Source organism: Dipodomys spectabilis, unplaced genomic scaffold (assembly GCF_019054845.1).
Source record: "Dipodomys spectabilis isolate Male_0828 unplaced genomic scaffold, ASM1905484v1 ptg000004l, whole genome shotgun sequence".
Taxonomy (NCBI): Eukaryota; Metazoa; Chordata; class Mammalia; order Rodentia; family Heteromyidae; genus Dipodomys; species Dipodomys spectabilis.
In genome coordinates this window covers 4630736-4643750 of record NW_024870681.1, presented here as the reverse complement: position 1 = coordinate 4643750, position 13015 = coordinate 4630736, and the positions used below count along the sequence as shown (strand labels likewise).

At 37.9% G+C, this 13015-nt stretch overlaps 1 protein-coding gene across 1 annotated transcript in view; it reads left to right on the top strand.

Annotated features, from left to right (window-relative positions):
- Positions 1-13015, top strand: part of Myo1d (myosin ID) — a 295270-nt gene that overhangs the window by 83685 nt on the left and 198570 nt on the right. The window contains exons 2-6 of the mRNA XM_042693144.1: positions 4876-5084; positions 7035-7128; positions 7808-7973; positions 9861-9914; positions 11743-11838. Of these exons, the coding sequence (XP_042549078.1) occupies positions 4876-5084; positions 7035-7128; positions 7808-7973; positions 9861-9914; positions 11743-11838 (619 nt within the window). The remainder of the gene's footprint in view (positions 1-4875; positions 5085-7034; positions 7129-7807; positions 7974-9860; positions 9915-11742; positions 11839-13015) is intronic.

Sequence of the window (13015 nt, the reverse complement as noted above, 5' to 3'; positions counted from 1 at the left end):
AGATATGGAACCAACCCAGATGCCCCTCAGTAGATGAATGGATCAAGAAAATGTGGTATATATACACAATGGAATTCTATGCCTCCATCAGAAAGAATGACATTTCCCCATTTGTTAGGAAATGGAAAGGCTTGGAAAAAATTATATTAAGTGAAGTAAGCCAAGCCCAAAGAAACATAGGTCCCATGGTTTCCCTTATTTGCAATATCTAGTATATGTATGAGTCAAGCAGAAAAGGTTAGATAATGTGATGATAGGAAAATAAACCCTTAGATATGTATTTAAATGTTTTTTTCTTTCATGCATTTGTTTCTAACGCATTTATAAAATTATTTCTTTGTTGCTTTGTATGTCCCTCCCCCACAGTATAACCCCTGCTTTCACTATATTTGATGTCAGTATAATTTGTGGAGGAGAAGGGGAAAAACAAGTTGTTTAAATAAGGATACAGGTGGACCTGTTGCAACAATGAGAAGTACAAGTTGTAAAGTTCGTTTTCGACATGACAACTTGTGGGGCGGGGGGGGGGGGGGGGGGAGGCTGGGAAAGGATGTGAAGGGTAAACAAAGGAGGAGGCTGCAATGCTTGATAAGAGATGTATTCATTATCTTGCCCATGTAATTGTAACCCCTCTGTACAGTATGTTCACAATAAAAAAAAAAATTCACAAATTCTGACTGCTACCAAGTTTGTAAAGTACAAAAAGGCACCCAAATATAAAGGACCAAAATCAGTGTTTTTAGCTACCACATAAAAGTTCTGGCAGTAGAGAAGATAAACAAGAAAACCAATGGAAAAACTCACAAGAAACCTCAAAGTGGTCAATAAATCTTGGTTTTGTTTTTGTTTTGTGTTTTTTGTCGGTCGTGGGCCTTGAACTCTGGGCCTGGGTGCTGTCCCTCAGCTCTTCAGCTCAAGGCTAGTGCTCTACCAATTGAGCTACAGTGCCACTTCTGGTTTTCTGATGGTTTATTGGAGATAGGAGTCTCATGGTCTTTCCTGCTCAGGCTGGCTTTGAACTGCGATTTTCAGATCTCAGCCTCCTGAGTAGCTAGGATTATAGGCGTGAGCCATCCATGCCCAGCTAAAGGAAAGTTCTTTCTTTTTTTTTGTGGGACTTGACCTCTGGGCCTGGGCACTGTCCCTCAGCTCTTCAGCTCAAGGCTAGTGCTTTACCACTTGAGACACAGTGCTATTTCCAGCTTTTTCTGCTTATGTGGTGCTGAAGAATCAAACCTAGGGCCTCATGCATGGGAGGCAAGTACTCTACCATTGAGCCACCTTTCCAGCCCAATAAATCTATTTAAAAATACTAACTACATGATAAAAAAAAAATCTTGGTTTAAATTTATCATTGTCATTATCTTCAACTATCTGTTTCCATTCCTAATCATAGCTGTCAATGTTTAGCTTAAAAGAAGTTAAGGAGGGCTGGGAAGGTGGCTCAGTGATAGAACACTTTCCTTGCATGCCTGAGGCCCTGGGTTCGATTACTCAGCACCACATAAGCAAAAAAGAAAGAAGCCAGAAGTGGCGCTGTGGCTCAAGTGGTAGAGCGCTAGCCTTGAGCTGAAGAGCTAAGGGACAGCGCTCAGGCCCAGAGTTCAGGCCCCACAACCGGACCCCCCCCCCCAAAAAAAAAGTTAAGGATCAAGCTGGGCACCAGTGGCTCATGCCTCTAATCCTAGCTACTCCAGAGGCTGAGATCTGAGGATCAAGGTTCAAAGCCAGCCCAGGCAAGAAAGTCTGTGAGACTCTTATCTCTAATTAATCACCAGAAAACCAGAAGTCATGCTGTGCCTCAAGTGGTAGAGTACTTGCCTTGAGCTGAGGGACAGGGCCCAGGTCCAGAGTCCAAGCCCCATGACCAACAAAAAAAAGAAGTTAAGAATCAGCCAGGCACTAGTGGCTCAGGCATGTAACTCTAGCTACTCAGAAGGTTGAGATCTAAGGATGGAGAGTCTAAGACAGCCTGGGCTGGAAAGTCTGTGAGACTCTTATCTCCAATTAACCAGCAAAATGCCAAATGTGGAACTGTGGCTCAAGTGATAAAGAGCTAATCTTGAACAAAAAATTTTTGGAACAGTGCAAAGACAGTGAATTAAAGCCCTGATTAAAACAAAACAAAAAACAAGTACCAGTGGTTCATGCCTATAATCCTAGCCACACAGGAGGCTGAGATCTAAGGATCACAGTTTAAAGCTAGTCCTGACAGGAAACTCCATGAGACTGTTATCTCCAGTTAACCACCAGAAAACCGGAAGTGGCACTGTGACTCAAAGTGGTAGAGCATTAGCCTTGAGCACAAAAAGGCTCAGGGACAGTGCCTAGGCCCTGAGTTTCAAGTCCCATGACCAACAAAAAGAAAGAAAAGAAAAGGGAAAAAATATAATATCTTGCCTTTTGGTTCCAAATGCTTGCTCTTTTTTCCTGTCATTGGCTTTACAGGAAGAGTGCTAAGAGATAGGCCGTCTCAGGACCAGTATTTTGCCTATTGGAATTCTCAGTTTATTCAGCAAGTGTATCTATGAATTCAGTACCCTCTAATTCAACCAACTGCATTGAAAATGTTTAGGGAAGAATTGCATCTGTATTGAACATATATAGAAGCTTTTCACTGCCATCATCCCCTAAACAATGCAGTGTAACAACTACTTGCATAGGATTTACTTTGTATTACTACTAAAGTAACCTGGAAATGATTTAGACTATATAGGAACATACTTTAGGTTCTATGCAAATACCATGAATATTTATGAATATTTATGTAAGGGATTTGAATATCTTCAAGTTTTGATATCTATGGATGGGATAGGCAGGTCCTTGATCTAGGCTCCCATAGACACTAAGAGATGATTATCTGTCTACCTGCCCCTCTTCAGCAAGTGGAATGTGTGAGTAGCTACCACTTGTGTACAGTCAAGCTCTGATTCACATATGTTTATAAGCATGGTTTGTGGTTAAAAAGCAAATGTGTATAGGTTTTTCTCAGGTTTTTATCTGGTGCCATTTGAACTCAGGGCTTCATAGTCACTTGACATATATACATATATATTTGTGAATACATATAATTGTGCATATATATGTGATTATGTATATATATATATATATATATATATATATATATACAGTCTTTGAACAAAGAGGTTTCAATTCAGCATGTCAGTTTGTAGTTCAATACATCTTGATCGATGTCACTCCTCCCATCATTCTCCCCCATTTCTCACAACTCCACCATCCCCTCAAGTTACCTAGTTTCATGGACCTTTTCTTTTTTTTTTTTTTTGTCGGTCGTGGGGCTTGAACTCTGGGCCTGGGCGCTGTCCCTCCGCTCTTCAGCTCAAAGCCAGCGCTCTCCACTTGAGCTACAGCGCCACTTCCGGTTTTCTGGTGGTTCATTGGAGATAGGAGTCTCACAGTCTCTCCTGCCCGGGCTGGCTTTGAACCGCGATCCTCAGATCTCAGCCTCCTGAGTAGCTAGGATTACAGGCGTGAGCCACCAGTGCCCGGCCATGGACCTTTTCTTTAAACTTCAATCCTCCATTTCTCAACCTCCTAAGTAGCTAGGATTATAGACATCAGCCAGAGATGCCCAGCTATGTTTCATGTTTAAATTTTTTCTTTGCAGATTTACGTATCTATACAGACAATTCCAACCGTGGAGCTTTTACTCTTTTTTTTTTTTTTGGGTCCAGTCGTGGCGCCTGAACTCTGGGCCTGGGCGCTGTCCCTCAGCTCTTCAGCTCAAGGCTAGCACTCTACCACTTGAGCCACAGCGCCAATTCCAGCTTTTTTTTTTTTTTTTTTTGCTTATGTGGTACTGAGGAATTGAACCCAGAGCCTCTGGTATACAAGGCAAGCGCTCTACCACTGAGCTACCTTCCCAGCCCCGCTTTTACTCTTTTTGTTTTCTTTGCTCTTATGACCTCTTCCCACCTGCTTGCATGGGCTACATCCTCTTTTCCTTCATTCATTCATATTACCCCACTGTTTATGTACAAGGATACATAAAATGTAACATTTATTCTTCCATATTTTTTCATGGCTAGCATGTACTCATTTATTAAATAGTCTGTACAGATACATTCACAAATACATATGTCAGGTACCTTTTTAAGTTTTGTTTATGGGGGAAGATAGGGTCAGATTATATATGCTTTTATACTTTGGATTATGTATACCTTGCAAGCAAGTATACCATTCTGGAGATATACTATTCCTGAGAATTTTTCCCACAGAAATAAAAGTATTGATTTGAAAGACCATCTAGAGCATTTTGTGCAGTATCATTCATAGTAACAGGCAGAAGGCGGGTCACTGAATACATCATGATATATCTACACTATGGGATTTTAGGAAGTCACTAAAAAAAATTGATTTGTGCCATAAGTGTCTCCTCTGCTGTTTCTTCTGTTATGGGTTTTACTGTATTTTTTTTCATTTACTGACATTCTAGTGAAATTTAAAGACAGGGAAGAAATAAATGTCTGCGAGCAAGCCTCTTAATAATTGAAAATCTGGCTAGGTGAATTTCAAGACCTGACTTCATTTTCTTTCCTCCTAGAGCTCTGAGGTTTTCTTTGACTATTTCCCCTTCCCCTTTTCTTTCCTTTCTGTATTTTGGGGACAGGAAATTCCCAGTCTCCAGAAAGTTACTTTTTTTTCTTCCCTGATTTCTAACCTCAACTGGTCTTTTTTGCAAATGCCATCTGAAGGGCACAGTCTGAAACATCATCTCTAAAAGTAAACTCAGGAAATGTCAGTTTAGGAATTGTTTCTTAGATATTTGAATTTTCTTGGTAATAAGACTCATAGAAAAAAGACAGTGTTTCTATAACCGAGGCTATGTTTTTGTTTTCTTTTGCCCCTGTACAGATTTGAAAAAGGACGTATCTATACATTCATTGGAGAAGTTGTTGTCTCTGTGAATCCTTACAAGTTGTTGAACATCTACGGGAGGGATACAATTGAGCAGTATAAAGGTCGTGAGCTGTATGAGAGACCTCCACATCTTTTTGCTATTGCTGATGCTGCTTACAAGGCTATGAAGAGGCGATCAAAAGATACCTGCATTATGATATCAGGTATTTGGAGGGGGTCCTTGATATGTCCAAGGTCAACATTTACTTATTTTTTTACTTAAGGATATACATGATTGATTATTTTTTAAAGTTAAAAACCTACCAATTTTTAGGGACAAAAAAATGAACATGAAACACCAAATTATTCTTAAAATTTCTGGATCATGCTCTAGTCTTGGTTCTGGAAGCAAAAGAAGGAAGATTGAATCCCAGAACCATCCTGGAGCTCTTAATGAGACTTCATCTCATTCAAAACTATACTTGGATGCCTTCTGGTCAATCTGTAAACTAAATATGTTCCTATCTATTTCAAACACTACAATTACCAGGTAAAACAACAGTCTTTCCACAATAACAGAATGAAACCAGGAAAATGAAACACTCAGATCCTGGATGTGAAGAATGAACTATGTTAGCTTAGTTCTTGGGGGTTGGTGCTGAAGCAAATGCAGAAGCATTGGAGCCAGAAATAGGCTTTTGAGCTCAGGGTCTGAAGTTTAAGGTCCAGTGATGAGCAGATGACTTACAGCCCTTTGTGTGTAAAACTGGAGCCAAGCTTCTCATGTAAAGCTAAGTTGTTAGAATTCTCAGTTGTGAAGAGGACAAGCAAAGTATCTTCCACTGGTCCAAGCTGGCCTCTCTTGAATGTGGAATTTCTTTTGGTACTAATAATACTTGAATTTGCAATATGGGTTTATGCTTTTAAAAAAAATGATTTTAAGAGCTAGGTGCTGGTGGCTTATGCCTGTAATCCTAGCTATACAGGAGGCTGAGATCTGAGGATCCTATCAAAACCAGCCCAGGCAGGAAAGTCTGCAAGACTCTTTTTCTTTTTCTTTTTCCTTTTTTTTCCAATCATGGGGCCTGAACTCTGGGCCTGGGCCCTGTCCTTCAGCTCTTCACTTCAAGGCTAGCGCTCTACCACTTGAGCCACAGCACCACTTCTGGTTTTTTTCTGCTTATGTGGTGCTAAAGAATTGAACCCAGGGCCTCATGCATGCAAGGCAAGCATTCTACCACTGAGCCATCTTCCCAGCCCCAAGAAGAAAGGCTTCCCTGACCCGAAATCAAACCCAGGCTGCAATGGTAAGACCGCCGAATCCTAACCACTAGACCACCAGGGAGCTGCAAGACTCTTATCTCCAGTAAACTATTCAGAAAAAGCCAGAAGTGGCACAGCTCAAGTGGTAGAGCCCCAGGACCAACCCAAAAAACATGCTTTTATGATCAGTTTATTTTGGTTATCAAAACAACTTTTGAGTGACTTGTAGAATAGTTATTTTTCTACTTTAAGAATATTAAAGGCCAGAAAGTTAACTAACTTACTGTTAAAGAACAATACCCCCAGAGTACATTGTATTAAAACAGATTACAAAACCACTATTGCCTGGTTGTAGAAGGTGAAAGATAAGTTATGCAAGTGTATAATCTAAAAGCAAAAAGTCCTTTCCTCTGCAATGTCTCCTCCTTACAACATTCCAGGAAGACAGCTGTTTAATATTTATCTTTTTACACATTTCGTCTATATATTCAAGTACATATCACAATATATGTATATCTAAGTATAAATATAAAATCACTGAATTATACCTGTTATTACATAGCTGTTTTTCCATTTAGCAGTATATAGGGGATATCTTTTCATTAGAGTTTCTATCAAACTAGTTTATTCTCCCTTTTTCTTCTTCTCTCCCTTTTTTTTTTCTTTTTGCAGCAGTAAGGTTTGAACTTTCTTGTTTGCTATGCAGGTTCTATACCAAGTCTGCTTATTATTTTACTTCTTTCACACTTTTCTTTTTCAATGTGTTCATATCAGAACCAACAGGACAAAAATTACAGGACAGAAATCAAGCAATGCAATACAAGGGATTTTTAATAACTTTCATCAGAATTTCAAATTAGTCTAATAGAAGTAAGTTTAAATTATAAGTTATGCACAATTCTTCTCTTCAGGGGAAAGTGGAGCTGGTAAAACAGAAGCCAGTAAGTACATTATGCAGTATATTGCGGCTATCACCAACCCCAGCCAGAGAGCAGAGGTTGAAAGGTAAGTGCATTGTCCATTAGGAGAGACTCTTGACTGGAGCTTCACTTTCTCTACTAGCTTGGCCTATACTGATTGGCACTGGGAAATTTTCCGTTATTAAACTGCCTTGATTCTCATAGTGTATATTTTCCCTATTTTTATTTTATTTTATTTATATCACTCTATCTCCAGATTTGTTTTTTAATAGAAAAAAATACTTTTTAAAAAATGCTCTGAAAATAGCCTCACTTTAGTTTATAAACACTGCCTTAAGTATGCTCAGGAGAACTGGCAGGCCTTATTGTTCAAGCTGTCAAGCAAGGATTCCATGATTTAAGACGGTGCTGTGAGAGAAGTGGTGCTCTAAATGGCACCACAGCAATGGCCTCCCATCCATATAACACCAGAGCTCCCTGGGGGTAAGTTCTGTGTTGGGAATTCCAGGTCATGTTCATTTCTAAAAGGATCTCATGCTGCACCATGCTGGGCTCCCAGATGAGTCTGTGCTGTGTTGGACCCCCATTTAAGGACAGTGCCTAGCACATGGTGTTTGCTTACTAAATATGTTAGTCATAAATGAACAGGATTTAAAATACATTGCTACAAAGCAACTTGACTTTCTTAAGTGGTACAGCTTTTTTTGAAGAAGAAAAATACTCTCCTAACTTTTTATAATGATTTATCTTTATCTGTGTTAAAGAGTGAAGAATATGTTGCTCAAATCCAACTGTGTGCTGGAAGCTTTTGGAAATGCCAAAACCAATCGTAATGATAACTCAAGCAGATTTGGAAAATACATGGATATCAACTTTGATTTTAAGGGCGACCCTATTGGTGGACATATCAATAACTACTTATTGGAGAAGGTAAGATGTGCTTAATTTCTGAGGGTAATGTTTAAAAGACTTGAGCCAGATATAGTTCTCACACCTGTAATCCTAGATATTTTGGAGGTAGAGATCAGGAGAATCAAAGTTTGAGACCAGACTAGACAAAAAAAATTGGTAAGACACCCATCTCAACCAATAGAAGCTGAGAGTAGTGGCATATTCCTGTCATCCCAGCTCCAAAGGAAGCATATATAAGCAGATTGTGGTCCTGACCAGCCTTGGCATAAACATGAGACTCTATCTAATAAAACCAAAACAAAAAGGCTGGGGATATGTTTCAAGTGGTAGAGCACTTGCTTAGCAATCACAGGGTTTTGAATTCAAGCCCTAAAACCACCAAAAGAAATTTAAAATAATTGGTTATATTTATTGAATTTCATTTATTGCTTTGAAATGGTGTTTAATCCCATTCTTTCTACTGAAATTTGCTTCCTGTGGTAAGATATTCTCTCCTGTTTCTTCCTCCCTCTATCCTTTCTTATAAGCACTGGTTGGAAGATATTTTGAACTCTGTAGATGCAGATTGAGGATTGGGGGCAAGGGTATGTGAGCCAACTTCAACTAATAAACAATCTAGAACTCTTCAGACCTTATATATATTACCATATTCCATTTTAACTTTAACTTTCTTTTTTTCTAATTTCTATTTGTTCACTTTTTTATAATATTGTATATGTATTTTGTGAGCTAGTATCCTAATTATAAAGCATTCTGTAGTTGGTCAATGAAGAGAGAGAGAGAGAGAGACAGAGTCTGTCTGTCTGTCTGACTGAGTTTGTGTTTGCTACTGGGCTTGAACCCAAGGTCTCATGCTTTTTTACCCATGGCTGGCATTCTATCACTTGAGACATACTTCCACTTTCAGCTTTTTGCTGTTTAATTGAGTCTCAGATTTCTCTGCCTAGGCTGGTTCCAAATCTTGATTCTTAAATCTCAGCCTCCTACATAGAAAGGATTACAGATGTGAGCCTTTCGCACCTCACTAGTAAATACATCTTTATCTGCATAGGTTAATGCTAGGCCACATTTCTAGACGATTCCAATGAAATGATTCCTACTAGGACAATTTGAGAGGCTGTGCCTAACCTTGATTAACACTAGGCCTGATTGCAGAAAGCATATGACATTACTTCCCCCAAGTTTCATGGTTCAGCTATGGTTCACAAAGCCATCTCCAGCTGAACTATGCTCTCATCTTAGCTCACATGCCTTCCCAGTAAAAGGTTTCCTATTCCAGTTATTCCATAGTGAATTTTTATGGTAGTATAATCTCTATTTTTGCTATATTGAGGTCAGACGATTAAGGAAATAAGTGTTTTATCTGAATCAGTTAAAAAATTACAGGAAATGCCAAGTATTACCAGCTTCTTTTTCATGGCTTCACTGTATGTACATATTTAATCAAAAGGATTCCTTTGAATGAAACATATTTGGAGCCTTTTCCTAATACCAATCTTTTTGGAACCATCTAAGGCAGCAATCTCTAGGGACTGATCTTGCTAAGCTGATTTTATTACAGGATATAAGGCATTACTCTTTGAAATGCCAGCTGATCCTGGAGAAGGGAATGTTGAGAATGTTCCTCCCTAGCATTCCTTTCTATTCTCTCCACACAAATCCCTGTCCCTTACCAAGCACGATCTTTAGGCTCCAAGTTAAATAGCATATTATATATTCATATTTAGTCTTCAGAAAGCTTAGGGACCTCTGCATTAGGCACTAAAAAGAATTACTAGGGAAACCTAGTCTTGGGCATATTTTTATCTACAAGGGTCTTTAGGATGCTTAAATCCACCATATACACCAAGTTTGATTTTATGGCTGCATTTTCAGGTTAACCATTTCAATGTGTTTTTTTCTTAGTCTCGAGTGATTGTTCAACAGCCTGGAGAAAGAAGCTTTCATTCTTTCTATCAGGTTAGTAGTCCTGTGTTACACATGAGAACTGATCATTTATTCATCTGTGTAGAAAATGAATATCTCTATATTGCTCTTGCCTATCTTATGCCTCTTTTGTGTCCATTGTCCTCACAATTTATTACTTGCATACATACACACCATACGCATATATATACACACACAATTCTACCCCACCTCCTTCTGAAAAGATGGGATTAACAGCTCTGATGAGAGCTGGCAGGTGGGAGAGCCAAGCAAACACCCACATACCTTTGCAACATGTATAATGGTTTAGTGATCAGGAAAGCTTTTGATATGGTACATTCTAAATGTGTTAAATTAATTTTCTTTTCTTTTGAATTGAAGCTATTGTTCCTATATTTGGGAGTTTCAAGAATGAGCTTATAAATTCAGTTTACTTTGTTCTTAGATACTATACAATAACAGAGTTACTTGAAAAGAAAACCAAGATTTATGAATTCAAGGAAGAATAGTCTTCTATATCACATCAGAGCTTAAGGGGGGAAAATGAATACATCTTGGGAATGCTATTAAGATTCTTAAAATAAAGTCCTTTGCTTTAGTGCTAGGCATAATCCCAGTATTTAGGAGGCTAGTTGGAGGCCAGCCTGGGCTACATAGCAAGTTCCAGGCCAGCCTTGGCTATGTAGTGATATCCTGTCTAAAAAAATAATGATCTTTTAAATGTCATAAAAATCTTTAAAGTATCCCTCCTTTTGGAAAGTCTGCCCTCAGAGAACAAGTATGATACATTATTATAATTTTAAAACCCAAAGTAATATAAACTAAGGGTAATAAATAAATTGGGTAGTCAAATTGAATGATATTATATTGGATTTTTAAGAAGTAAAACTATAAATTGAAGACCATTTCCATGTATAAACTATCTCTGAAGGTGAATAACAGTGACAATACAATTGAAAACAGTGACAAGTTGCACACTGGTGGCTCATGCTTATAATCCTAGTCACTTAGGAAGGCCAGATCTTGAGATCAAAGTTCAAAGCCAGCCCAACCAGAAAAATTCAACTTAGTCTCCAAATTAGCCAACAAAAAATTAGGTTGGAGGTGTGGTTCAAGTGGTAGCATGACAGCTAAATGAGTAAGCCAGGCAAGCACAAGGCCAAGTTTAAACCCTAGTACCAACAACAACAAAAAAAAAAAAAAAAAGGAAGGTAGATAGGTTGATTGAGTTTGGGTCAACTATTTTTCTATCAAATGTAAGAAAGTTGTTTATTTTGAGAATTCAAAGCTTTTGCCAGGATTTTTCTACTTGGATGAAGATATCGTTATGTATTTTCAGCCAACACTGGAGTTGTAACATTCTCAGTTGCCTGAAGAATACACTTGATGGGGAAAGCTATTTCAGCACATGTGACTCGACCTATCACTGTCTACTGGTTCCTTTTACTTCCCTGGAAATTCTGACTTTTTCTAAATTCTAAGCAGAGCTATACCCTGTCTATAATGACACTGTTATGAGCAAGTGACTACCTCAGGGCAAAGGATCCTATCTTACAGCTGCCATATTCAAAGCAAGAACTATTCTAGTTCTATATACATTGACACATTTTAAGTAATTTTCCTCAGGACAGTTTACATGTGGCATAACATAATATTGTCATTTATCTTCAGATTAAAAACAACAATGAAAAAAATCAAAAAATCAAAACAATACATGATTCTTTAAAACATGAAATGGGACAAACTAAGTGAATAAAACCCAGAAAATGAATAAAAGTTAGGTTATTACTGACTTCTAATACTTGATTTTTTTGGTTTTGTATGTATTTTGCCCATTTATTTTTAATTAAATATTTTTCAGCTGCTCCAGGGGGCTTCAGAGCAGACCCTGCGTTCTCTACACCTCCAGAAATCCCTTTCATCCTACAACTATATTCATGCTGGAGCTCAACTAAAGGTGAAGATTTGTATCTTGGAGTTTGCTTAGGCATAGAAGCAGAGATTCAGAAGGGACATTAACTATCTGGCCAAGTCTGCTGCCCTTAGAGGGGAAAAAAATCACTACTTTTAAAATTCTCAGGAACAGAGAATTCAGAACATTAGTGAATTGACCACTTTACTTGCTAATCAATTACTATATTTTGTTACCATCTAAAAAGTTATGTTCCTATGTTTATTGTTTTCTTTGACTTTTTCCTTTAATTCCATTTATTTTAACACTATAAAAATATTAGCAGGACTAGGAAATCTGCCTCCTAAGATTTTATATGATTGTTGCCAAAGGCAAGTTGGTAAGACAATGCAAAATTAAAAAGCATTTTGATTCTCCATTCACTATTTTTTCCCCAGTATTGATGTGGATGTATCTATCCTGAAAATAGTTGTGTCATCCTTGGAACATATCTATGTATTTAGCTTTCCAAATTATCCATTTCCCTTGAATACTTGTATTTACATATGCAGGCACATTTTTGCCCTTTTGTTTCCAATTAATTTTTTGCTAATCATTTTACAACTAATTCTAATAATGAAGCAGTTTGTTGGTGGTAGGTAATAAAGTAATAATTATATTACTTTGATCCTATGTTGGGGGGAGAGAAAGCATATAAATTCATAGAACAAGAGATAAAGGATGTAGAGGACATTTTAAATTGTTTATTCAGGAGAGTGAGACTGTGAATATTTGTATTTGGCTTTTCTATATTTCTTAACTTTTTTATGATAAAAATGCATTGCTAGCTAAGCACTAGTGTCTCACTCCTGTAATCCTAGCTACTAAGGGTTGAGATCTGAAGATCAAGGTTTGAAGCCAACACGGCAGGGCAGGACAATTTGTGAGACTGTTATCTCCAATAAAATACTCAGAAAACAAACAAACGGAAATGGCACTGTGGCTCCAGTGACAGTGCTCAAGGGCAGAGCCCAAGTCCGGAGTTCAAGCCCTACGACTGGCAAAGAAAAAAGTAAAAACAGTGTTGCTGTTTTTGGTTGAAAAATGAAAGAAACATGGAATCTAGCATCTAAGATGTAGGAGAGATTTCTTAATTTTTAAAAAATTGTTCATTTAGCCAATTACACTTTAATTACTGGCTTCACAATATTTTTATTGCTAGGCATAAAAATCAGTGATGTGG